Here is a 26,266-nt window from a genome sequence, read left to right on the forward strand (position 1 = left end):
ACTGTGAACAGAATCATGTAATTCATGTATCATTGCTCCATTACTAACTCTCAGGTGAGTCCTTTTTAGCTCAAGTGAGAAATAAACACTTTGTCATTAAATCTGTATTTGATTCTTTACTGAATTTGTCTTTAACCAGCAGCATGTTCCTGGAATTATAGAAACTATCAGCTGAACGGAAAGGATCCATGTAAGAAAACAAACAGTATGGATTTCCAAAAAGTCTCTCTCCATTTCTTTTTATAGGCTATATAATGTACTGTGTGCAAATTAGAATCATGTAAATGTCAGGGAGGTGGCTAGCTATGGAAGAGATGCTCAAAGCAGCAAAGAAGTTAAGCACATGCCTGAAGTAGAAAGGGCTTGTGGACACAGCAAAAGGATAAAGTTTTTTAGGGGAATAGTATATTATCTGTCTACTTCTTTGGGAAAATAGATTAGATATAATCTTGAACCCTATATCCTTATCTTTCATTTAAATGATTTTAAGTGATAATAACGGAGAATTGTAAAGCAATAAATAGACAACCACTGACCAACTGTAACATACCTGCTTTACGTGACAGTAGTTTTAACTACAACAGATATCTAAGCTAAAAAAAAAAATAATCTGTCTTGTCTGTTTAGGAAGAGTAGTAAAGAAAATATTGATACAGTTTTACTTTCAAGTTATTGCAGAAATCTGAAAATCCTGCTGTAACTAAAAGGAACTTGCATTGTGTGTTTTTTAAAATGACAAGTACTTGCTGCTCGGGCTCTTTGGGAGTCAGTGGAGACAGCTTCATTTCAGTGGGCACTGGACCCAGGAAAGGGCATCTCATCTGGCTGTATTATTATGGCTGCTGCTTCCATTGATAGACTGCAATTTGCATATGCATTGGAAACTCTATTTGATTAATTACAGTGCAGTGGCTTAAAAGCCCTATGAGTTAGTATTACACCTACAACATTTCCAACAATAAGGCTGTCACATACAAACTTTTGAAGTTATTTTAAAAAATATGATCTTATTTCCCTATAGATAATAAGGACACTTAATAGTACAACAGCCTTACGATCTTGTTTATAAGCATTTCAAACCTTGCACATCATTAAATAAAAATCTGAATCCCTCCACTGGCAAAAGCCATAGACTTTTTATTGTAATAACAACCATTTTTATGTATTTATTTCAACCTTTTTTATTAAGGTCTAAATTTTTATAGAAACTAACAAAACTTTCACCTGGGCCTTTGAGAAATCTGTCTTCCTTCAGCTTGTCTACCCAATGCTAAAAACTTTCCTGTCTATAAATATGTTATTACAGTCAACACAGGCAAAGGCAGGATAATAAGCAAGTGCAGCAGCAATTACAAGCAAAGGAGACATGAAACTTGAAACACATTCACATCAATGGGAGCAGAAAATTTCTATCCCTAAAGACAGCACAAGTATCATACCTAATTTTCTTGATGTTTGGATTGTCAGACGGTGCCAGTGGAAAGCAATTAATACTTTAGGGCGACTTGATTTGTGCAAATGCCATCTCAGCTTTTATTCTGATCCAAGTAGTACTAAAGACTTCAGAACAAATTTTGAAGCAAAGAAAAACTAAAGATGTTGCAAAACACGAACAAGTGATAAGTGCAAGATTAGTTTCCCAGCACTAGGTTGTGCTCACCTAACCTGCTTTTTTGAGGCAAAGGAAATGCAGTAGATCTAATCTGTCTGCACTTCAGAAAAGCATTGTCACAGAGGAAATTACTGATTGAAATAGGAACTAGGAGAAGGACTGTGAGCTAAGTATGGACCTAGCTTACAGCAATGGGAAAATGGGACGAGGGAGTGTTCAGTCGGGAAAGTTAGAAGAGAGTTATCAGCAATTACTGAAAGATCAGTTTGGGAATCTTACTAAACATTTAACTTTTTCATTCATGAAATTGGCAGGCAAAAGTGCAAGTTTTCTGATAAAACATAGGAGACTCAACAGGCATCATAAATGTAAAGGAGTAGGAGATCTTGTTTGGAAAGAACTGAATGATCTTAAGAATGAAAGAACTAGAAGAGACATGAAGCCACAGTATAAAATGAAACATCATGTATTAGGTAGGATTTATCCACTGGCAAACCAATGCAGCTGCATATATAAACTGAACACAAAAATGGCTATCAGCCATCAATGGTAATGTGGCCATTGAAAATTATAATGAAATCCTAGACCACATCAGACAAAGTATTTTCAATAAATAGAAATGTTCTGGTGAGAGCTCGTATGGCATATCATGTTCAGTTCTGCCACACGCACCCACACTCAGCACATATACAGCAAGAACTTGCTTGTTGAGTGAAACAAGAGTGAAGACTGAAAGAGAAAATGATTGCTGTGACTAAATACACTAGATAAACAAGCCTTGGAGAAGAGAAGGAACTGTTTAGTTGAAAGACTACATAGGTACTAGAAAACAAGTATAAAATGGCCGTAAGTACATTTAGGCTAGAAATCAGCAGGAAGTGTCTAACTACCAGGAAGGTCTGAAACAGTCCTCTGACAGCAGGATGAAAACAAATTCACTGCTGTTTTACTAAAGCACCTGCTTTTAAGATGGAACGTGCTTTCTGAAATGTGTTTTTTACATTATGTGGTTGCCTGTGATCATTCAAAAGCAGCCTACATCACTGGGAGTTTCTTCCAGATCGAGAACTATCCTTGCAGGCACTGAGAGAAGCCAGGAAAGGAGAACTCAGAAATCCTCTGGTATCCTGTTAGCAATCTTCAAGAAGCTTAATAATTGCCTGCATATTGAAGCGTGGCTTGATAGGAGACTCCAGCTTTTTCTAACTTAACATCTTTCAACTTTCCTCTGCCTATCCTCCCAAATGTTGCCAGACTGATCAATGTCTCTCTCAAACTGAAAAGAAGTCACACCATGGGAGTGGAGGACAGAAGCTCGTCATTTGGGAAAGGACAAGTGGCAAAGAGACAGTGAGACTCCGTAATGTGAGGAATACAAAGAACTTCTGGTATGGTATTAAATGAATAGCAAAGCTGATTAATAAAGTCAAATAAAAATCCCCCCATCTTCTAATCTAAGCTGTCTGTTCTGAAACAAATAGATGCCTTATCGTGCTGACTCACTGCCATCATACTCCTTCCTCTGATGTCCAGCTGGGATACCTTCTGTGTGTTCAACCTGCCAACAGCAGCAGGCTGCATGGCCTCTGGGAAGAGCTAGTTTTGGGATTTCTTATGTCTAAGTTGGAGCTGAAGTCGCCAAGCCGAGCCTCTGGGCGCTCACATCATCTTCTCACCACAACACTTGAGAGAACGTGCCTTTCTTTTGTCTTCCCCTGGCAACTCAGCTGGTGCCTGATGCCACAGCACAGTGAAACGTTCAAGGGTACAGATTCTACATTTTGAGATGATGGAGCATTAATTGGGATGGTGGCTGGAGCCTTGTTCTATGCTGCATTACAAAGGATGAAACAGAATGGGTGAACTGTTCTGCCCTTGGCTCTGCTGGGTTTGCTGTAATGTCTATCAGCATTCATCTGCCTTTTTAATTTTTCCCTTTCCTCTAGCTACCGGTGAGGTTCAGGACCTGGTGCTGAGAATAAGAGATGGGGTTAATCCAGCCTCTTTCAAGTTTGAGACTTGTTCATCATTTATACCTACCTTTTTAGGGATTAGATTTTGTACACCCACATCACAGATAATTGCGCCTTACAAAACTTACCCAAATTAGCTCTGCTGATTTTCAGTTTGCTTGCCATCCTAGCAACTCTGTGGGGCATAAATATCCTCTCAGACCCTGTTGGCACCTGATGCATGGAAATTAGCATGTCTTGGTGATTCTATCCCTTCCCCGTTGGACCTGACAGTGAGCCTGGCTCACCTCTGCCATTTGGAATGGCTTTCACTGCTGGGTTTTTTTTTGGTTTTTTGTTTGTTTGTTTGTTTTTCCAGGAAACAAATCACAATCACTTTGGAACAAAGCAGGAATTTTATTTTTTTTCTTCTTCATACATAATAGACCTCTAAGTGTCGATACAAACCCCAAACTCAGCTTTTCCACCTGGACTACTGGCTGCACCACTGCTGTGACAGCTGGGAGACGACGGTCCCCTCCACCCGGCCCATTTATTTCACGCCTCCCTCAGTGTTTTTCCCGACGGAGACTCCCACAGGCTCGCCGCGGTGGCAGACACCCGCATGATTCACCAGGGACTGTTTTCCTTGGCCCGGGGTCTCCGCGCGGGGAATGGGATTTCCATTCCTCGACGCTTCCCTTGGTCCGCTTCCCTGGAAGGGCGGTCGGGCCCGGCGCGGGGAGCACGGTGCCGGCCGGAGGGGCGCCGCCGGGCCAAACGCGCCCCAAACCCGCCCCGCCTGCCCCTAGCGGGGACCCTACGGCCAGCGCCTGCGGGGAGAGCCCCCTCGGCCGGGGCAGGCGCTCCTCCTCGGGGCTGCCGGAGCGCCCCTCGCCGCCCGCCCGCTGCGCAGGGCCAGGTCTGACAGGGAGGAACCGGCGGCGGGGCCGACATGCGTGGCGGGCACGGGGCGGCGGGGCCGAGACGGGGCCACCGCGGCTGGGAGCCTGAAGGGGGGGAGCGGGGCCAGCAGCCCGCGTCCCTGGCGGTGCTGACGGGAAGGAGCGGGTCCCGCGTCCCTCGAGGGGCAGGCGGGACGGCGTGGGGCCGACGGGCCGTGTCCCGTGAGGGCCGTCGGTCCCGTTTCTTCCCTGACGGCCGGCGGGAGGGAGCGGGAGGCCAGCCCGCGTCCCTCACGCGGGACAGGCGCAAGGAGCGGGGCCGCGTCCCTCGCACGGCGCAAGCGGGAGGGAGCGGGCCGGCAGCCTGTGTCCCTCGCGGGGCAGGCGGGAAGGAGCGGGACCGCGTCCCGGGCGGCGGAGGCGGCTGAGGACAGAGGGACCCGGCCACCCGCAGCTGCTCCCGGGGCCGCGCGGGGAAGAGCCGGCTCTGGAGGTCTGGGCAGGGAGGCCCCCGTCTCTCTAGCGGGACCCCCCCGCTGCCCTCCCCTCAGCGCGGCCCAGCCGGGCTGCAGCCGCTCGGGGACGGGGCTGGCGGCAGGCGGCAGCTCCCCTCCGTCCGCGGCGCTCCCGGGGGGGCGGGAGGGGGAGCGCCGTCCGGGGCCGCGCCGAGAGGGGAGGAGGCGCTCCCGCGCTCGCCGCCGGCCGCCGCCGCTGCCCGCCGCCCAGCGGAGCGGCCCCGTCAGCCCCTCAGGTAAGCCCGGCTCTGCCGCCCTGCCCCGCCTCGCCTCGCCTCGCCTCTGCCGCCCGCCAGGCGCGTCCGCGGCGTCCCGCCGGCGGGCACCCGCAACCCCGCTGCCTCCCGCGCCGCCCGGCGGGCTCGGCACCGCCGGCACCTCCGGGGCACGGCACAGCCTGCCGCGGGGGTCACCCCCGCCCCGGGGCCCCGGCTGGGCGGAGGGACGGTCCGGCTGGGCGGCGGTGCCCCGGGGGCCCGCTCCGGGTGCGGGGGCGGCCGGGGAGGGCCCCGCGGGTGGCGGGGGCTGCAGCGCGGGCGGCGGGGGCCCGGCGGGGAGCGGGAGGCCGAGGCAAGGGGCCGCAGCGGGGTCTGGGGCTGGGCTGGATGCTCGCTTGCTGGGTCCTGCTGCAGCGCTTTGCCGCTCGCGTTTCAGCCGCAGAAGTGTTTCCTTTCCTTTGGGTGCGTGGGTCTGGGCGAGCTCCCTGTACAGCCGCTTCCCTGTGGGGGCTTCGGTAACTCATTTAACGGTGCGTATGCTGTAAGGAAAAAACCCACTGTATTTGAAAGTCAAAATCGGAACCAAACTTTACCTAGAGACATTTGTTAGTGAGCAGCCCGCAGGTGTCTTCACCGGTTTCCAGCAGGCCAGGCCAGGGCTGGCTGTCCCCGTGCAGTGGGACAGCCCTGCAAGGTAGCTCCGCACTGGAGCGGTCACCTCTGACACGGCTGTCCCCGAGCGGTGGGTAGAGCCCTGCACTGTCACCTGAGTGGTCACCTCTGACACGCAGCGTGGGAGCTGCCCGGGCTTCCCGAGAGCAGCACGCTGGCTGGAGACACAAGGAGTTGGGACAGTTTGCTGCATGTAATATACATTCCCTGGAAACCCAACCTAGATGGTGCTCTTTAATCTTACAAAAAATGTTGTGGCATCTTTAATGACCACATATTCCTGTTTCAGAAGGCAGTTCTTTCTGTGTCAGACTGACCGCTGTCACTGCTTAACCATGGATTAGTGTCAGCAAAGAGGGAAGGGTGCAGCCTACTGGTTTATGTAATATTTCCTAAATGCTTGGGTTTTCTTTTGGGGCCATCATTCAAGGGGTGAATGATTCTGATTGAGATCTGACAAGGTGACATGCTGTGCTGTCAGATGAAATTATCATGCTGAATCTGATCATAAAATCTCCTTAATTCAAGGGCTTAATAAAATACACACATGGCTTTTCCATAAAAACCTACAGAATCTACAAAATAATTTTTGAGTTATACACTTTCCATATAGATGTGTCAGCTTTAAGCACTAGATTTTTTAAACTTCTCCTCGTGTACTGTATATCATTATGATTATAACTATATTCATAAAATTAAAATTTATTTATTTTATATCTTAAGAAAATGTAGCACTCAATTACACAAGGCTGCAGCTTAGATCCTCATCTTGCACTCAATATTCACACATAATTACTTTATGTGAGTCTTTCCATTGACTTCACTGGGTTTTCTCAGAAAAACGCACACTCTATTGCTTATGATCTGGGCCTTCGGGACCCAGCTGTAATACTAAAAGATGTTGTAGTCAGTCCAGGCAAACTAGGGAAAAGCTAATCAGATCCAAATACTCTCCCTTGACTTACAAACTATCTCCATGGGAGGGTAAAACACTAAGCACTGCTATTTAATTATAATCTGGACATCATTAACAGGCTCCTTTTATATAGTGTATTCATTGTTAGAGTGTGTTTTCATTATGAGCAAGGAGTACGTAGAATGAAGTGGTTTTAATCCGCAAATTATTGTTTTTCACTGGTGCTGGTACTGGGGCAGTGTGAGTTTGCAAATAAGTTTCAGAACTACTGTTTCTGTTCACAATTAACAGTCTGTTATGGTTTGTGACTGCACTTCACAGAGAAAAAACTAAGCAGCCCACATATGTATTATACATCGTATAATATATGCTTTCATATAAATACCTACTCTTTATGGTAAAATTGAAGTTTCTTAGTTTTCCCCTGCTACTCTTCTGGGACCTTTGTGGAAACTCTGATGTCTAGATCAGATTCAGAACCAGAAAGTGTAAATGAGTCTTCCCCAAAAGAACAAGATAATGAAAAGGTCTATTGTCCAAGTGGCAACTGAAGAAAAATCATAATGTAGAGACTGATGGTGTCATAAAATAAGAATTCCCACTGCTAAAGCTTGCTCTCTGACCACTGGAAACTATGCAGAGTAAACCATACTATGAGTGCACTGTTCTACAGCATCACCATTGACTTTTATGTGGTGAGTTTCTGAAATTACTGAAATGGTCACCAGCTTCAGCTCTGTGCAGGGACTGGAGGTGCTGACCTGCAGAGGTCCTTTGTGACCTAGATTATTCTACAATTCTGTAATTTAATAGTTATTAGTTTTGCAACAGTGGTATCAGGTATGTGATTTAGATGAATGACTTAAAAATAAATAATAGATCCCTTAATGTTCTTTATTTCATCAGAGTTGTAGAAAATTAAATTATACATGTAGTGCATATATTCTAAGCCCTTTAGATAATGGAGTCCATTGTGTAAAAGTGCTACCATGATATTTACACCTCACAATAAAATTTAATGCTGATCTTTGCTCTTTCTGAAACACTGTATGTTTTGGTGTGTATACTCACCAAGACATGTGTGTGCTTATCTGATCTCAGTGCTTGGACAGGCAAGCTGTTCTTCCCCCATCCCCAGCACTCTTCTGATGGCTTCCAGAATATGGTTGCCCTTCCTGTAGCACTTCCAGCTGCACTCTGCATATGGGTACTCATGTACAGTGTTGGGTTTGTGCAAATATTTGGCTAACTACCAAATGTCATTAACCTCCCTTCTAGGAACTGCTCTATAATGCATTTTGGGTCTTCCCTTTACTGTTTCAAAACCTAAGTTAATTTAGTCCCCTGTCACATCTGATTTTATTGTCCAGGATAAAATTCAGCTGTGGGCATTTGTAGCAGCAGTCAGAATAATTAGGTACTGATAGAGTTTCTTTCAGCTGCAGCCCAATTGCTCTACAAGGCAGGGGCTCTCTCGATATAGAGAGCTCTGGAATATCCTTTTAGCTGCTGAGGTAGGGATATGTGCTGGATGAGGAGGACCATATGAAAACATAGGAAAAAAAGCTGGAAGACTTTGTGAATCCGTCGTTGTCATCCTGTCCCCATTACTATGCAGACATGTCTGGAACAGGCAAGTTGCCATCAAATGCTTGATTGTGCCCTTTTGCAGACACAAAACAACAATATGTGGCCATAAAACTCCCTGTCAGGAAGTAGACCTTAATCGACCCATGCAAAGAATTTGTCCCAGTCCTCTTGTGCTGGAGTACACAACTTCTGGTCCTAAACCCACTGCAGATTTGGGTTACTCTTACTGTCTGGACATTCATTATTTTAGACTGATAAAAGATGGGAACTACCAACTCCACAGTTCTGTTCTTGTGGTGGCTTGCTGTGCTACTGTGAAAGCTGTTTGCATTTGGGTTGTCTCTCTCAGAATACACCTGAATTGCTAATTGACTTTTAGATAATGAGTTTCCCAGATTCATCTGATACTAGTGACAACATGAATGGCCAAAATTAGCCTCTTAAAAGGAGCTGAAGAATGTATTAACGAGGAAGTACTGCTCTGCTGCTTTGCAGGACTTAGTGCAGTGGTAGGTAGGTTTATGTACACATAGTGCCTGCCATCAGGGTTTAGGAGCAGATGAGGAATTTATGAAATTAGAACACTTGCAACCTGGTTTCTTCTTCATGATTTAACCATGTTGGTGAGGTGCAGTTGACAACCATGATTAGGGGAGTGGTACCTATTCTGTGCTGTTGAGCCTAGTGAAGTCTTCCTTGTGTAGCAAGGAGTTGTAGAAGGTCCAGTGCATGATTTGGTGGAGCAGGATGGCAGTAGAGTGCTCCTTTGTAAGTAGGAAGGCAAGATGGTACTTCTTGCCGATGTGCTAAATATCATCTTCCTGCTCCATGCAGTATCTGCATAGCTCGAGACAGATATCTTATGATTTTGGACTCTGTGGGGCTCTATAGCTATTTTTCAGAACTGGAAAAGGCCTGTGTCAGCAACTGGTCTAGAAAGATGGAGGAAATTGTTAATAATACTCTTATGTCCTGATACCCATGCCACACACAGTGATTTCAATGAGTAATGGACTAGTAATGCATGTGTTGGCTTGTGGATAGTGAAGTACCCTGGAACATGTTGTAATTGATAGTTAACAGGGCTTTACGGTGCTTGCTGTCCTTAATTTTGTTTTTTAAGGTCTGAGGTGATGGGATTGCGCATGAGACATTTTGTGGCTTTCATGTAATAAGAGCTTATTGGTTTTCTAAGTAACTCACTGTGCTTGCTAACTTGGGGACACCAACTTGTTTTTTGTTGACTTATATAGAATGTTTGCGGTTCCTTTACCTTCAGCAAAAGCTTTTGATTTGATTGCAGTTTCCTGTTATCTTAAAAACAAGTAGATAATAAGGAGTGCTGAAAGAACTTCAGAATGTTTTCCCTTTTATGCACTTGTGATCTTTATAACTTAAAAACACCGAAGCTGGATCTGCTGGCAGCTTAGTGAAAGTAAATGGCTGTCTCTTTTAATCATCAAAGAAGGTAAGCTGAAGGCCTGAAGGCAACCTCTGTAGTGGCAATAACTGCTGCCTCTGGTGCTTTTTTTTTGTCTTCCCTTTCCTTCCCATCTATGATGAGAAATTATATGGGGATCAAGAGAGGGGATATTATCTGCGGTTAGTAAAGGTGTTGATGTTCCAAGTAACTTCTTAGAATTTTCCCTTCTGCGCATTGTGCCAGGTTTGTTGGCAATTGGTGAAGGTGGAGAAGTAGGGGTTTGTGTAGTTCATGTTTCTGATTTAGCCTTGGAAGGGAACTTCTACTGCAAGACACAGAAGGAAGTCACCCAGAGAAGCAGGAGGCATGAGCTGAAACATATTGCTACCCTGGTTTTCCAATTTCTTTTTCAGCATGATCTGCCCAGCAAAGGCAGGTACATTTTAAAGGTACCTGAATGAAAAAAAGGTGGCCTTCCAGGCCAGCGGCAGGGTTTCCCGATTCTGTGTGAAAGAAATATCCCTGAAGTGGAGTAAGAGATGGAAGGACACTGACTTCAGCATAAGCCACAGAGCATGTCTCTTCCCTTGACATTATTTAAGAGTTACCAGAATGAAGAGGAGAAATTTTAGTAACATGCACCATGCAGTGGAGAAGATAACTGATTTGTCACCACTGATGCTGAATATTCATTAGTGTGTCTGTCCAAAAAAGCCATCAATCCCTTATGAGGAGATTTCCATGGAAACATATTTGAAAGGATACAAACAGGCTTGTGTTGTTTGAGTGCTGTCCAACAAAGGAAATAGGTATTTTAAAGGTGAAGTCCCTATTTCATTTTTCAGTATTCTTACACAGTAGTTCATGAAATTGAAAATCCCTAACAGTGTGTCAGAAAAATTATTCTGTTGCATGGTTATATGGCTAAGCAAGCACAGGTAAAATTGGTAAGAAAGCACCATGGAAATATTTAGCTCTTGACTAGCAGCCAGTTAGGGAGCAAGGGAAGCTTGAAAAGGTCAAGAGAGCCTGTCTGTTTACTTGCCACCTTCTAGAAGAATCTCCTTCTTTATACCAAGCTTCTTCAAGACAGCTGCAGATATTGCAAACAACCCTCACCATATTGTACCTTTGTGAGCAGCAGTTGCCTGTTCTCTCTTAGGAGCTTCACATGTCTAGCAGAGCAGTGTGCTACGTTGACTGCTTCAAGGTTGCTGTGAAAGCCTTGCATAGGACCCTCTTCTTCCTCTCTCCAGGGGTAGAAGAATGGAGCAGTGGAAGGTGGTGCATCTGGTGCTCAACCTGGCTGAGATCCATGGATTGCCATCCCTCTTCTTGGTCTTTTGCTTTCATACAGTTACTTGGTCTTGGGTCTGCCCCCAGGGGATTGGCTCCCAGTGGTATAATGCTGAATACTCCTGCTATGACAGCTGGAATTGAAGTGCATGAAACATATTTTCTGGGTAGTCACAAAAATGTGTGTTTGTAAGTTTGGTACTTTGGGGATGTGTTCTCCGCTGGTAGAGCAAGGGTTGGCCAGCAACATGAGAGCTGTGCCAGAAGCCTGGCTCAGCCTGCTGGGAGAATGAGGTGTTAAATACCAACCATGGTGCATTAAACACCATCCAACTTGTAGAGTGAAGACAGAGAACCTTGAAGAAGACCCAGAAAATAAAGAGAGAACTGTGGGAGGACTGTATGAGGAGAAGCTGTACGACCATAATACAAACTGGTTATGTAAAAATGCAAACAGTGGACACAAACATGTACCTGGAACTAGAGCAAAGCAAGTCTGGACTGTCATCACCTCAGAAAAGCAGCACAGAAGCTTTCAATGTGGATGAAAGGGTGGTATCAGGCTTGCATTAGTGACATCTGTTATCACATACACAGCCTTTGGCTTTGGGAACTTGTGTTTTGGGTTTTTTTCTCATTAAAAATGGTTGCAATTTCACTTAAATTTTTATTTTTTATTATCTTACATATCAGAATGTATACTTATCAGAATGAGGTAACTAAAGCTCTCCTCTGTTAAGCATTGCTTTCTTTTGAAATAGTATTATAAAACACTGTTTGTGAGAATAGGAGTGTGTTGATATTAGATTTTTATTTGTTTTTTAATTGAGAATTGGATCCTTTTTGGTGGAACTTTGGTGTAAGTAGGCTTATTTTCTGCTTATCAAGCTGGTAAAGAAACTGAGATCTAAGGGTCCGAGGTTTCTGGATGAAAATTAAATACTAGTGAACAATAGAAGTTATGTTATGTTTGAATAAAAAGATCCCCATAAAACTAGGCATCGTTATTCAATGATTAGTACCCCCAACATTACATTTCAAAGGGACTGGTAAAGTCATGCAAAATTGAAAATTTACAGCTTTATTATGTTTCAGAATTCAGTGACAGCTAATGAATGATTAAGTAGGAATTTTGTTTTATATGGTCATCTAATTGTATGATATTTGCATGCTATGTAATAAGTTTCCTAACAATTCAAAGACTTAAAATCACAGCAAACACACAGATGGTTTTTTCTCATTTCTGAAGTTGCTTGGGGAGAGTTGCGAGTTTAGTAAATTTAAAATTGTAACCAAATATCAAAAATTGTTACAAATGTATAAAATATGTTAAGTGCCAGAATGTAGGAGGGTTTAATTTGGTGTACATTGCAGAGCTGGTAGGACTGTCCTGAGTTAGTTTCCTGTGGCACCATGCTGTTAATGCATGGATCGGCAATGCTTTGTAAAGATGCTGCGCTACAGTATCGTTCGTTTTCCAGTAATGTGCCATCAGGAACAAGTAAAATGGCTTTACTTAGAGATTAGCCCAATCTTTGCAGCTGTTTAGGATGGACAGGAAGGAGGGATGAGTTAGTCCACTGACAACTAGGTGGCAGCCAGATAGCCTTTTTGATGTTCATGCCTGGTGCTCATGGTGATAGCCTTGTAAGGAGCATATTTCTCTACTCTCCTTAGCTCTCTGAGCATGGCTTCTATGTTTCTAAAATACTGGTGCTAGAACTGACATGTATCCTGGAGGTCCATTTGCCTTGTGTGCTGAAGGAACAGGCCAGAGAGAAAGGAGGCCCCCTTGCACAGCCTGTGTTGACGATATTCTGAGAAGTGAGGAGATAACCTGGGAGAAGCTTTCATCAGTAATCTCCAGCAGTAATGACTGTTGCCTCCAGCAAAATTTTAAGCACTGGAAATATTCTACCAATAATACCATCTAGGTGTCCATGCTGCTAGGGCTCCAAACTTTTAATTTTTGGTAGCCACTATTACAAGCACCATTTACCTCTCTTTCCTAGTTTGAATGCCCTTAAATCATGTATTGCCTGTTACTGGATAGTACTGAACATTTAAGCAAGGCTGGGCATTTTGAGTGCAAAGAGTTAGTTCATTTTGCTCTCTGGCATACACACCAGAATATTGTGTTCATATTTGGGGATACTGAGTAGGTTACTGAAACAGAAAAATAGATTGATAGACAGAAAAATAGATCAATGTGTAATGATTGTGTAGGACAGACTGAAGAATAACGTATAAAATCTCTTTATTAGAGAGAAAATATTTACTCACAATCTTCTTTTCTCTCGGTGAGTACCTTATGGTGGGGTAAAAATGAATTCTCTTTCTGAACTGGAGCATTTAGTTGCCTTCTATTACAGATATGTGGCTCTATCTACTTACCAGGTTTAGGACCCTATTAAAAATGTTTTCGACAGAACCAAGAACTATTGTTAAAATTTGCACTGCTGCTTAAGTTTCCACTCAGCTTCAGGTAGAACAGTTTTTTGTTGTGAAAGTGGGTAGTTTTATCCATGTCTTTGTGCCTAGGGGAGCTCTTGACTAAGCTTCTTCATATCGCCAGTTAGTTCCAAGGCTGAATCTAGCTCCTGTGAGATGCTGTCTCACAACCTGAAACAATAAATTTTGAGGGGAAGGTAAAAGGAATTGCCATCTGAGGAATCCCAGCAACAGGGGACATGGCTGGAAGATGAGCATTTAGCATGTCAGTCTTAGGTCCCTGTTTGCGGGCAGAGTCAGCTGTGGCTTTTGATGGTGCGTTAACAAACTCCTGGGCAGGAATCATCTCTTAGTGCAGGAATTTTTTCTGTCAATTTGTTCTTCAGCATGACAAAACTTCTTCATGATCTATGGCAAGCCCATTGCCAGTCCTCAGAAGTCTCCTTGAGTAAACAAGATTCATCCTGCACTGTTATCTTCATGCTAGCAACTATAGATGGTCTTTTGAAAAGGAAGCATGAGCTGTTGTGAGTTCACAATTATAGTTGGTGTTTCTGGCATATATTCCCTTCTCTTGTTTTAATTCTCCAAGTTTTTCTGATGCAAGTAGCTCTCAGACTACAAGAACCATTAAACTTCTGAAAAAATGCAACAGAATGCTGAGTAGAATAATGAAAATATGTTTGTGTCCTCCTTGAACCTGTTAATGCTGACAGGCTGACTGAAACCAAGTTCCTTTTCTTGCTTTAAAAATACTTGATTATTATGAATGATTGTAAAAGCTGATACATTTTAAATGTTAACTATGAACTTCAACTAACAATACTTATAAAAACTACTCAGGGTCTGTTAACTCAACTTTATTATGTAGATCTTCTTTCTTGAAGTTGTGGGTATTATTCCATGCCAATATATCTGCATGTTTATATGTGGAGGGAGGGAGGCGATGCAGGTGGGTGGCTGACATGGTTACAGTGTATCTTTTTGTGTAATCAAGGAGCTCATCTCCTTCTTTCCTTTATTGCAGTTTCACATCCTTGAATGTCCCTCTGTTTCTTGAAGATGAAGAAAATGATTACATGCTTCTTTCTGCTATTTGGACACAGTCTGCTTTCCATTGTCTCTGTCATGGCAAAAGATCTCCCTGGAGGACGTTTCAGCCAAAGAAGGGATGTTAGCTCACAATCTCTACTAGGTAAGTTACAAAAAAGCCCAAGAGACCAAAACCCAAACAGCATCACCAAAAGGCATCTCAAATACAAATTATAAAAGGCATGAGCAGCTGGCCAAACCTTGGCTGAGTTAGTTTATAATAAAAAGGCAATTGCCATTAGCAAGCAGGAATGTGAGAAAGTTTGTTGACCGGTTAGTAGCCATTGAAAGAAGGTGTTTACTTTTGAGGTTCTAGATCTACTTTGTGTAAGTGATATGAAATAAATATTTGCTACAGAACTGTTTGGCAAAAAGATCTTATTTTCACTGTTTGGAGAAAATACATATTGGTCCATCAAGGTTCTGTCAAAGCTGCCTTTTACCATGCCAGCGAGTTTTAGCTGTCTGTATGTATGTGCTGTGCATAAGGATGATGGAATGGAAATCAGTGGCTATTGAAATGAGGCTTGTCATTGCATTACTTGATGCTAATCCCTTCATTTTGTCCAGTTAATTGTATTTATAATGAGTAGATCATTTTTCCTCGTTTGCCAAAAACCTGAGGACAGGATCTAGCAGTTTTATCTTGTGTCTGTCATATTTTAAAAAATAAGGTTCATCTCTCTTGTTGATCATTAGTCAGTTTGCTGGTGAACTTTTTCATCTTGTAACAGTTCATGACTTACCGTAATCTTCTTTTGCTCATTGTTTAAGGTAATTGTCAGATTATGAAAATATAGCATGGATGGGGTTTGGACATGGCCCGTCATTAGGGATTCCCGATACACATCAATCTAATCAGATACTTCTCTCCAACTGCTGGGAGATGTTAAGTGGCCTGCCTCCCTGTAAAGGTCACCTAACTTAGATGAACATGAGGAATGTGAAGTGTCCTGCAGAAGATATATTGGGAAGAAAGAAGAAAGCAAGCCAGAACATGGAAGAATGGGTGACAGAAAGGGGACCACCAAGTGAAAATCTTCCCCAAACAAAATGTAATCCTTTAAGTATGTAACATTCCATAAAATGCCATTTGCAATCTGTCCTTTGTTAATTTAAGAACATTGGTTTTCAGTTCCTGTAGAACAAATTTAAGCCAGGTCACAACAGATTTCTTTCTTTATCTTTCTCAAAGCCAATAGAAGTGGTCTTGAGATTCTTGGGGTTCTGCAACTGAAGGCTGACAACCACAGCTCTGGAGAACTAGTCCACCAAAAAACATGGATGTGGAACAGCAAAGAGAAAACCCACATTTACACCTTACTTAGCAAGACTCTCAAACTTTCTAAAATCCTAAATTTCAAAATGTAATTAATTATAGTCCCTCCTGAATATTTTAGGGTCCCCATCAAATACCCTAATCTAAAGTTTAACTTTAAGTAATAAACCTGTCTCGCTAGAAAATGAACACAATAGGAAGGTGTTATGTGGAGAAACTAAAAGGTTTCACATTTCTCGGTTGGCCTTTTTTTCCCTGTGGTTCTTTAAAAATGCTTTTATAACCTCTTCTTCCTATTTTAAATAATGGAAAATATATGAAAAGAATTAGCAGTCAATATAAATAACTTAATCTCTAAATTTTTATTTCTTTCTTCTTTCAAAAGCCAAGCAATTCCTGCATTTGGAAAATTCTGGATCCCTGTTCAGTTTGGCATGTGCAGGATGCAAACAGTTCTGGCAGCTCTGGCTGAAAGAACCTTTTCAAGACATTAAATGATGCAAGAAACTTGGGACATTCTCTGGTCCAGCCCATAAAAGTACGTGGCAGTTTGGAGTCAGACTCTTGGGCCTTGCATTCTGTTACAATAAATTAGGTCACCTGCTTCAGATTCAGCAGTGCATATAAACAGTGGCATGGTTAAAACGTGCCTCTCTGTAAAGAACAGAATGTGTAAAATGCATGCCACTCTGCTGGAAAGCTGTAGTGTTCCTTAAATGACATGAAAAAGAATGGGGCCAAACCATGTTCTCAGTGACATGAAGTCTATTGACTTAATAAAAACACTCCAGAACTACAGCAATTTAACAGGAATTAAAAGCTGTCCCATTCTATATAATAAGTATAATATAAATAGTAGTGGTGATGAAAATTGCTGCTGTTGTGGAAATACTTGGCAGGCAAAAGTGAGCAATATAGCTGCAAAGAACCAACAGATACCTGGAAAAGTAACAAAAGTTTAGGTTGGGGTTTGGGTTTTTTTGGGTGAAGGTCTTTATGTTTTTAGGACTAAAATGAAGGATTTTGCCTTGTAAATATTAGTAGCATTAAAATAATTTTATTCTTTTTTTTTTTCTTTTTTTTTTCATTTTGCCAACGTTTAAAACAAAAGTGTACTGTTGTGGTAACTATTTAGTGGTAAAATACTAGTAGTGTCTATGTACAGAAGTAAAACTCCTTGCTCCAGGAAGCTGACAATGTAAACAGGCAAAATGGGATGAATGAAAAATCCTGTGGGATTGTCCACATAGTGATAAAAGTACTGTGAGATCCAGCTTTAGGAGGATTTACTTTTTTGGCAGCCATGCACTAATACTTCATAGATTTCTTAATTGTCTTGTTAGGGCTAATAGCCTGTATGTTTTAATGAAGGTTTCAGAAGGAATGAGCTATGTCTTTTCTATGTTTTTCTTATCCCTAGTTTTTTTGCTAAACCTGAATGCATGTTTTTGTTTAGCAAATCCTTGCATTGCTTGTTGTTGTTTAAAATTATTATTCCTATAGCTAATAATTTCCATTAAAGATCTAAAAGTTTTGTGCAAGGCTCAATTGGACATAAAGTTTTTAGAACTCTCTCTGTGTGGGCCTTGGAAGGCAAACTGTTTTTCAGGTTTTTCTTTCTTGAAACACTGACTCAAACTTCAAAGTATTTAAAGTTTTCAATTGTGCCAACTTAATTAAGTTGGTTAACATCTTCTTACATCTTTCTTGTAGCATATTAGTTGTAGAATATGTGTAGTTGCTTTAGAGGTAGAAAATACATATGTATTTCTTGTAATAAAAGAATTTGTGTTAATTGCTGGAAAATATTGCTTTTAATGTATATGTATTTATGTTTTAAATTATCATTTCCATAGTCCTGCAAGATATTGTGAAATAACAGAAAGAAACAGGATGGTACATTTGTCTTTACTGTAGCAGAAGGCAGTTGCCTTTCCCCTTATATGACTCTTGAACTGAATTTTGCCTTCTCTTTCCCCTCGTCAGTTTGATCCTAGGTATCCTGATTCCTTAAAGGAAATTAATCTTTTGGTTTAGAATCTTGTCTTTTAAAGACTTTATCAGAGCTCTGAAGAGGTTTTTACTTAGCTCTCTGACAAAATCATTGCTCCTGCTGAGCACAGCTGCTTTTTTAGATTATACACAGATCACTGAAAGCACAGTTTGCCAGTTTAGCATAGCTTTTTGGATACTAAAGAAAAGCAGTAATGGAAATATAGTGCTACATGGTTATAAAGATAAAATTAAGTCTGTTACATTAGCTCATTTCTTTCAAATACAACTGGAATAGACTTATGCACCTAAACAGACTGATGGAGAGCCGTGTCAGTTGTCCAGAGTGGTGATTTCCACACTGTGATTTCAAGGCCACAGTCAGAGATCCACAGCACCTTTCAGCAGGTTCTATATTCAGAAACAACACGTGCCCAGTCCTTGCAAGATGTAGCTTTTTTTGGTGTTTGATGTTGTGGGTGGTTTTGGTAGCACAGATGTGGGATTTATGCCCTGCTGCATCTTAATCGTTTATTGTAAAACAAAGCAAAGCAAAATTTCAACATTGTGGAAAACCCACAAGATTTTTGTTTGTTTTTTTTGTTGTTGTTTTTTTTTTTTTCTTGGTGAACTCTGTTCTTGTAAACTGAGCATGTATTTTATGTCACATGGGCATGTTTCTTTGGAAAGCTCTGAAGTGCATGCATGGGAATAATTGAATAAGCTGTAGAATAATATTCTAAGCAATAACATTCCTTCTGTTCTTTAGGAATATAAAATGTGCACCTACCTGGTTTTGAAAAGAACTATTTATGTGAGGAGAAAAGCTAATTTAGGGGGCATTAATTTAGATGCTACAAGATCCCAGAAGAAAGAAACTACAAGAGATTAACTGGTGCTGCACAAAATTGAATGGGGAATGGAGGCCAAGAAGGAAATGTACTTGGCTCCTGTTCAGTAGAAACTGCTGCTAAACACAAATGTCCCCGTCTGTGTTAAATTGTATTTTGCAACAAAATATATAATAATTTATTTCTTCATTTTATAAATATCATTCCACTAATATGAAGAGAACTAATATGAAGTACACATAGTGCTTACTAAATTTATGAATCACTCGCTACAGTCAGTTAAAATTATTCCAAACATTCTTGTATCCAAGCCAGCTCTTAAACTTGTGTATTTGTAACTTCGAGGCTCAAGAACATCATCAGGTTAACCATTCTGGGTTACATTTTAGCCGCAAATAAAAGGGGAAAATATGTGTCAATAATGAGTCTGGTCATGATAACAACTACATTATGTGTTTGATGTATGATGCTGGTATAGTATTTGGGGAGATCAAAACTATCCTAGGCAATAAAGGTAGGAAGAGGTTGCAAATTACATCTTTTGAATTATCATGTATTTAGCCAAAATATAAGCAAAATCCTAACCAAACTTTTATAAGGATATAAGATAATAAAATGTATCAATTTGGACTCTCTCTGATCAAAACATAAAATTGCCATATAAACAGAGGTGTAACATTTGGAAAGAGAAAGCACAAAGCATTTTACAGTGTGTGAAATCACCTGTTTCTTCCTTCAGAGGTGTGTAGGTACATCTTACAATCATTGTGCCTCAACACGTTATTAGCAATTGTGTGCTTTGCTTCCCAGTAGTGATTGTGTCAATGGCTGAGATGTCTCCCATGGACTTTATACCAAGCCTTGAAACTTGTGCTTTCATCTTAATCTCTCAGGTATCGGCTTCTCCCCTGCAATAATTGTTGTCAGTCATCTACCTGGCTGAGGTCTAAAACAGTAGCAGGAAGGTGGCACTTGCTCAGACCACCCCAGTCTTCCAGTTTCAGGGTTTAGTTTGCAGTGGGAGACCCTCTCTCTGTGGTGCTGAGGCTGTGCCTTCCCAGCCCTAGCAGGGGTCCTGGAGTCCGAGAAGGTGGGATCTGAATGGCAATCGCATCCCTGCCTGGCTATTTGTTCCTTGCAAAAGCTGTTATTCCTTAAGCAGGCCCAACTAATGAGCCATGAGGGCTATCTGGGACTGTAACAGACCCCAGGGGTTTGTGTCCTATTCTGAGTACGCTCATCTGCAGCCAATTATCATGGAGATCAGAAAGTTTGGATTTTGGTTTGTGTTAGCAATTTTTAGCCGCATGACAACATTATGCTTGCCAACTGTCATATTTAGTATTCACTATTAATTTTCAATTCATGTATTAAAATAGCATTCACTTTCAAGCTGCTTAAAGGGAAATTCAGTAATTAATGTTATATGGGATATAATTCTATTTCTAGCAGCACAAGACATGTTATTGTATTTATTTAATTTGTATTTCCTCTAATAAAGCTTTTTCTTCTCTTTCCTCTTTCCTGTTTTCCCTCTAGTCTTTGTTTTCTTATTATCTTTTCCTGCCAATTTCCCCCCCCCCCCCCCTTTTTTTTTTTTTAAGAGATTTTTAAATTTTCCACAAAAAGGAAAGAACATCTGCTGGTACAGAAAAAACAGTGTCATGTACTGAACTGCAAATGCTCTCTGTATTTCTGAAATTGTTTGTTACAACCCCCACAAATTACTGTGAAATACCATTTCTGTTTGAAAAAGAGTTTGCCTTGACAATAATTCACTGATTAAAATTGCAAACTTTTTTATTTGTATGTTCTCAACAATCTCAAAGTCTCCTCTGTGTATTTTGTCTTGAAGGACCTCAGGCCAAAAGAAAGAACACCAAACGTTCAAAAGTATGATGGTTTTGACTTCATTGTGAGTACTTTAGCTTAATAATTAAAAAAGCACATATGTGCAAAATTAACTTGAAAGTCTTGGAAACAGCATTTACATAACTTAAAGAACATCTCATTTTATAGGCACAAGTGGGTAATCAGACACTATTGTGAATGAAGACAACGTGCCTTTAAGTTGCTGTGGAAGCTAGAAGACACTATCTACTTATTTAAGTACTGCTGAAATGGTAGAACTAATGGTTTGTCAGTGGGAATGATGCCTCATATATTTTGGGGGGCAGGGGGAAATGGTATATGGCACTATCCCATGGTGCGGTTTCTGAAACTACTCTGGAAAAGAGTATAATACTTAAACTGTTACCAATGGATAGAAATATGTGGTTTCAGATCAGCTGATTAATGAGTAATGTTGAGGTTGCTAATAGCTTGCCTGTAAACAAAGACATGGGTGACTTTTAGAAAAACAAAAAAAAAAGCATGGATAGGAGTTTTTAAAACATTAAGCTAATGTCCTGAAAGCAGAACAGCGCAAACTCATTCAGGTCACATTTTTTCCATTTAATTTTCTACGCTGCTACTGCTATTTACTGTTATTATTTACTTTTTCTGTCTGTTCCTTCTGTAATAATTTCTGTTCCATTGCAACAGTGCCCCAGGTAGCTCAGGCAAAATGAGAGTTTCAGATCTTTGAGGAGAAAGATATGAAGATCATCTTCTCCCATGCAATCACCCTTTTTTGTGTTGGTTGTGATTTGTTGTTTTACAGATGTGTGCAGGGAAAGACAGTCAGTCACAGGCAGAGTCAATGCCTCCAGGCTGTCTGTGAGAACTGGGTTCAAAGTAGTTTTAACTGTGTGTAGTTTCTCCATCGTGGCTCAGAAAATTCCTTGTCTCTCACGGGTGTGAGCTATGCTTAACTGAGAGCACGTAACATTTGTTTCTGTCAGGAAACAGTTCGTAGATGTTGATGCTTCTGGGACTGGACTGGGGATATCAAGATGCTTAATCCCTCTGTCTGGGTCTTTTTCTGCCCACAAGGGAAAGCAACCCACTCCTCGGTCCTCCTGACCATTTAGCAGGTTTGACTCCTGTCAGAAGACCCGACAGTTTCCATCTCAGAACAGCTGAAATATATGAAAAAAACTAAGGAACCTGAGAGTATCCCCACACCATACTTCAGCTTCATGCCAGAGACAGAACCAGTCTAAAGAAATGGAGACATAGTAGGAGTCAGTTTTGGGACTCTGGAATTGGAGGGACTTCTTATTAATAATGACCTTCTTGTTTTGGAAAGGATGGCAGGGAAGGAATAGAAATAGTGAGGTGAAATGACAACAAGGTAACGGACTCTCCTGCAGTGACTGATAACGAAGCATTTGCATGTGGTAAGAAATGGAAATCTCTGGACAAGAGCATCCTGCTGTAGAGTTGTCCCAGAAATTTTGGAAGTTCAGAAAAGGTTTTGTCAGAGGCAATAAAGAAATGTCTGAAGGCTGTGTTGCATTTGAGATTGTTCCAGAGGAAGAAGTATGTAAGGAGGAACGGGTGAGCTGCCAAACTCATAATGAGTCTTTGGGTTAGGGCCAGACGCCTGTGAGTTTGGGGAAAGGTTCAGAGCAAGGATGGGGCCAGGGAGTATGGGGGCAGGTCTTGGACCCAGGGTCTGTCCCAGAGCTGGCAAGAGCTGGTGTCACCTGCAGAACCAAGTGCAGCACATACATGTGCCAGGAAAGGGTTACTGAGCAGTTTCTAACATTTACTTCCAGAACTAGGTAGGATTATATCTGAAACGTACCGTACTATCCTTTGTCCTTCTTGGAAGGTAACTTGCACAAAACGTCTTACTAGAGCCATGAAGTGCTTGGAATTAGTGCTATTCTTCATTTAGTCTTGGCAACAACCACAAAATGCGTTTTTCAAAAGCAACATTACATTTACTGCTATGTACTTCGTGCTTGATCTTTGCAAATGAAGCTACTGTGGTTTCCTAGAAGGTATATATAGGTAATATGTAAGTATGTGTTTCTTCCCATCTGAGCATTTTGCTCCTGCTATATTTATGAATTAATTGCAAATTTAAGTATTCTTTACTTGTATGATTGTATGGCAATAAAATTAAACCTTCTTGATGAACTACGAAATCCTTTGGAAATATCTGAGAATCTGTCAAATCCAATCTTTTTGGCTGGATATTTAGCTAGGGAAAACCTGAATTCTGGACTTTAAGAACAAATATTTGACACCCAGCAAGTTCATACACTTTGAAACAAATTTGTTAGGAGTTATACTGCGATTTATAAGGAAAGAAGTTGTAAAGAAAAGAGAGGCCAGTAAGGTTGAGGACTAGAGGGAAAATGAAATAACAAAATGGCAAAGAAAGAAGAGGAATTTAGGAAAGAGTTTTATAATGTGCAAGCCAGGAGAACAGTTTTCTCCTCTTTTATTTAATTTTTCTGTTACTCAAAAGATAGAATGTAAAAATAAACCTGGTGTTATTGCTGGCATTGTCACAGCACGTGTAATTTTTTGTATTTACATTACTGTAGAGTTAGCTAAGAAACAATATATTGAGTCTCAACATTGCCACTAATGCATTGCCTGTTTAGGCAATAATTTTTCTATTATCTCATATTTTCTTAACTGATCTCATCCTTCTTTTTTGCTTAAATTGTCTTACTCTATAACAAACATCTTAATGGAACCAGTATTTACTTGTTATAAATTACTTTTTCAATGTCTTAACTTCGCTGCAGTGTTTACCAAGTTGAGCTAACCTCCTTTTGCTTTGCATAAAGCAATATCATTCTTCAACATTTATCCATTCTCATATATTAGGATAAAGACCTACATAACCAAATAAGTAATATCAAAGTTAAAAAAAAAAAAAAAGGAATAAGGAGTCATAAAGATGTAGGACAACAATAGAAAATAACTAACTCATTTTTAAACAATTAATCTTATCAAGGGAGCTGGCTTGCAAAAACTTTTGGAAAATCACCATCTAAAACTTTGGTCCTTTTCATGTGTTTAGTTTGAATGTCCCAAAATGGAATTGTTTCAGGAAATTAAACAGTGCTAAGGGACATTCTTGGGCATTGGGACTCCACCATTATTGTTGCTGTTAAATTGCTGGAGTTCTCTGGCCCGCAGTGATTAGCACTTCCCCAGCAGTCCCTGTGCATGGTTCAGAGGCTGCAAGAGGACTGGGATTATTCCCAATAGGCAGCTTGCATACAGCCATTCTGTTTTAGTGGGAAGGTGAGTTTAATACTGTGGATGCAATCCAGCTGGCCTCTGAGCTTAGCTTGTATCTTAGACTGCTCTCTGGCACTGAGACCAGTGGTATAAAATGGCCTGCTTCTGTACTACTAAATACGCTGAGCTTACAAGAGTGGTTGAATCCACACTGCATATTAGGATGAATCCCTGGCTCATGCTACTTCCCATATCATGCCTGAGGATTGCTTGAGAAAATGTTAATTGTCCTAAGATGAACAATACCAGGAACTATTCTAATGATTTAACAGCCTAGAGATAGTCAGTTCCAATGCTCAGGAAAACTCCCTGGCAGCGCTTTAGTTATATTAAGGCAATGTAGCATTAGTTAGATATAAGCTGAGAGGGTACAAACACTCTCAGATAGAGACCCTGGGTGGGTGAGCAAAGTCAAAGCAGCGTGAACTTCATCAAAGCCAAAGTAGGGGTTCAGACTTGAGCGTAATTTGCTTTGAGAAAGGAGTAGAAGAAAACCTGCAGGGATCAGATAAAATAACTTAATAGAACTTTCAGAGCTAGAGGAAATTAAGATGCTCAATGTGAAATATTCTTTTAAGCTTTGTTTTATGTATCTCTCAGTAATTGATTCCCAGCTGGGTTCTTCCAAGTAGAACTGAAATGTCCTTGTGTTGTTAACTTTGCAAAGGTAGCATCGCTGTAACTGTTACTGACAGACAAACTGCATATTGATTGGAGGAGGAGAACATATTGACTTGACCTTTCCTTCCTTTGCCTTGTCTGTCCTTGTCTTGCGTCTCCTGGCCTTGCCTTTGGATAATACAGCTCACAGTGAGAGGTTTTTTTTAACTTTTGTGTTGGCAATACAAAACCTCTGCTGACTTAGAAGCAGGTTTATGGATGAGTAGCTCTTTTCAATGAGCATGTCACTTTTCATAAGAAGAGTGGAAGGGAATTACTCTTGGGTAGGAGGATGTTTGCCAAGTTGTGAGAAATGTCCTTGTTCAAAATGAGAGCTGGTAACAGGAAGAGGTTATAGTTTACAGGGCAAGTGCAAAAACATGCAACTGCTAAAAAGGTATCACTGAAAGTTTATCTGGGGGGATGAGTGTTCAGATCTGTTAGTCATTGCTGATTGCCACTCCTCAAAATACCACCCAGCTGAAGTTTTACTTAGTAAATTAGTTACGTTTTATTTTTCATGGATCTCAGCTAAATCAACTTTAATAATTACAAGGTCATTTTGTATTACATTTCAATTTGGAAATGTTTGGTATTTCTATAGATGTAGTTTTGCTAATGAAAGTAGTTTTGAAATATACTGTATTACATTCAGCCCAACAGTTTTTTCTTAAGTAATTTAGCACAATGGGGTGTGTTTCTAGTAGTACTGTCTACTAATGCCGTCCAGGTTTTTTCCCAACAAGATTCATGCCTGACTTCAAAATACATAACTGAGTCTTGTCAGACTGGGATCCAAATCGTTATATTCAGATGAGAAGGTCTCAACACCATGGCTCTAGTTTTGACTTGTTTTAAGGAAAATAAAATAGCAGTCATTTTACCCTTCTCCCTTCTCTGTCCTTCCCCTCACATACGCAGACATATTCTTAGGGGTTTTTTTCTGCAGTTATCTTTCTTTCCCCTTGCTCTGCTCCCACAAATAATATCTTAGCATTATCTTTGTATTAGAACTGTGCTGGAATATTTCATCTTATATTAGTAAAAATAATTAATAATTAGATATACCACTAAGATAATAAGATGGAAAGTAGTTGTCAGGATATCTGTATCCCATTAGAACTGGAATTTTGTTTCTGCTCAATTTGGCTTGCATTCAACGTCCTCCGATTTTGAAAGACTAAGCAACCCTAGCATATTCCTATGCTTATGAATAAAGCCATATTGTAGGCTGTGCATGAATAAATCCAGGCAGTCATTTTTATTGTCATCAAAGAGCATTTTTATTCTATGCCCACAAATATTCTTGGTAATCTATGAAAGAGGCCTCTGAGTTAACAAGTGAGAACAGGCAGCTTTCTCACCCCTTGCCTTGGCAGAAGTACATGATTAGCATTCATCAGCAGTCACAAGTGAACTCATGTAAAGGCTTGCCTACAGACAGATGTTTTTCCAATTGAGTCTTTGATTGGCCCACTTGTACTTGTGCAGTATGACATGACCTTTAATTATACAGTCAAATACTACGTTTCCACCGAGCATTTGCCTCATTCAGTGCACAAGACAGATGAGAGCGCACTGGGAATTGAATTGGGTTGGGAAATAAGGGAGATTATTGATTAGGGGTCTCTCAACTTAGTGAAATGAGCATTCTTGCCACCTTTAATCTTTCAAGCCAGGCAGACAAATGG

General features: G+C 41.1%; 1 protein-coding gene across 5 annotated transcripts in view; it reads left to right on the top strand.

Moving 5' to 3' along the window:
• The first annotated feature begins 4,001 nt into the window (after window positions 1-4,001).
• The window catches only part of MATN2 (matrilin 2), a 76,295-nt gene continuing 54,030 nt past the window's right edge, over window positions 4,002-26,266 (top strand). For 4 of the 5 annotated variants that reach the window (XM_040586588.1, XM_040586590.1, XM_040586591.1 and 1 more), the window contains exons 1-2: window positions 5,117-5,220; window positions 14,578-14,745. In XM_040586588.1, the coding sequence (XP_040442522.1) occupies window positions 14,592-14,745 (154 nt within the window). In that variant the 5' untranslated portion in view covers window positions 5,117-5,220; window positions 14,578-14,591. Of the gene's footprint in view, window positions 4,487-5,116; window positions 5,221-14,577; window positions 14,746-26,266 lie in introns of those variants that run through there. The other variant, XM_040586589.1, reaches the window with a different exon arrangement.

This window comes from Falco naumanni, chromosome 3 (assembly GCF_017639655.2).
Source record: "Falco naumanni isolate bFalNau1 chromosome 3, bFalNau1.pat, whole genome shotgun sequence".
Classification (NCBI taxonomy): Eukaryota; Metazoa; Chordata; class Aves; order Falconiformes; family Falconidae; genus Falco; species Falco naumanni.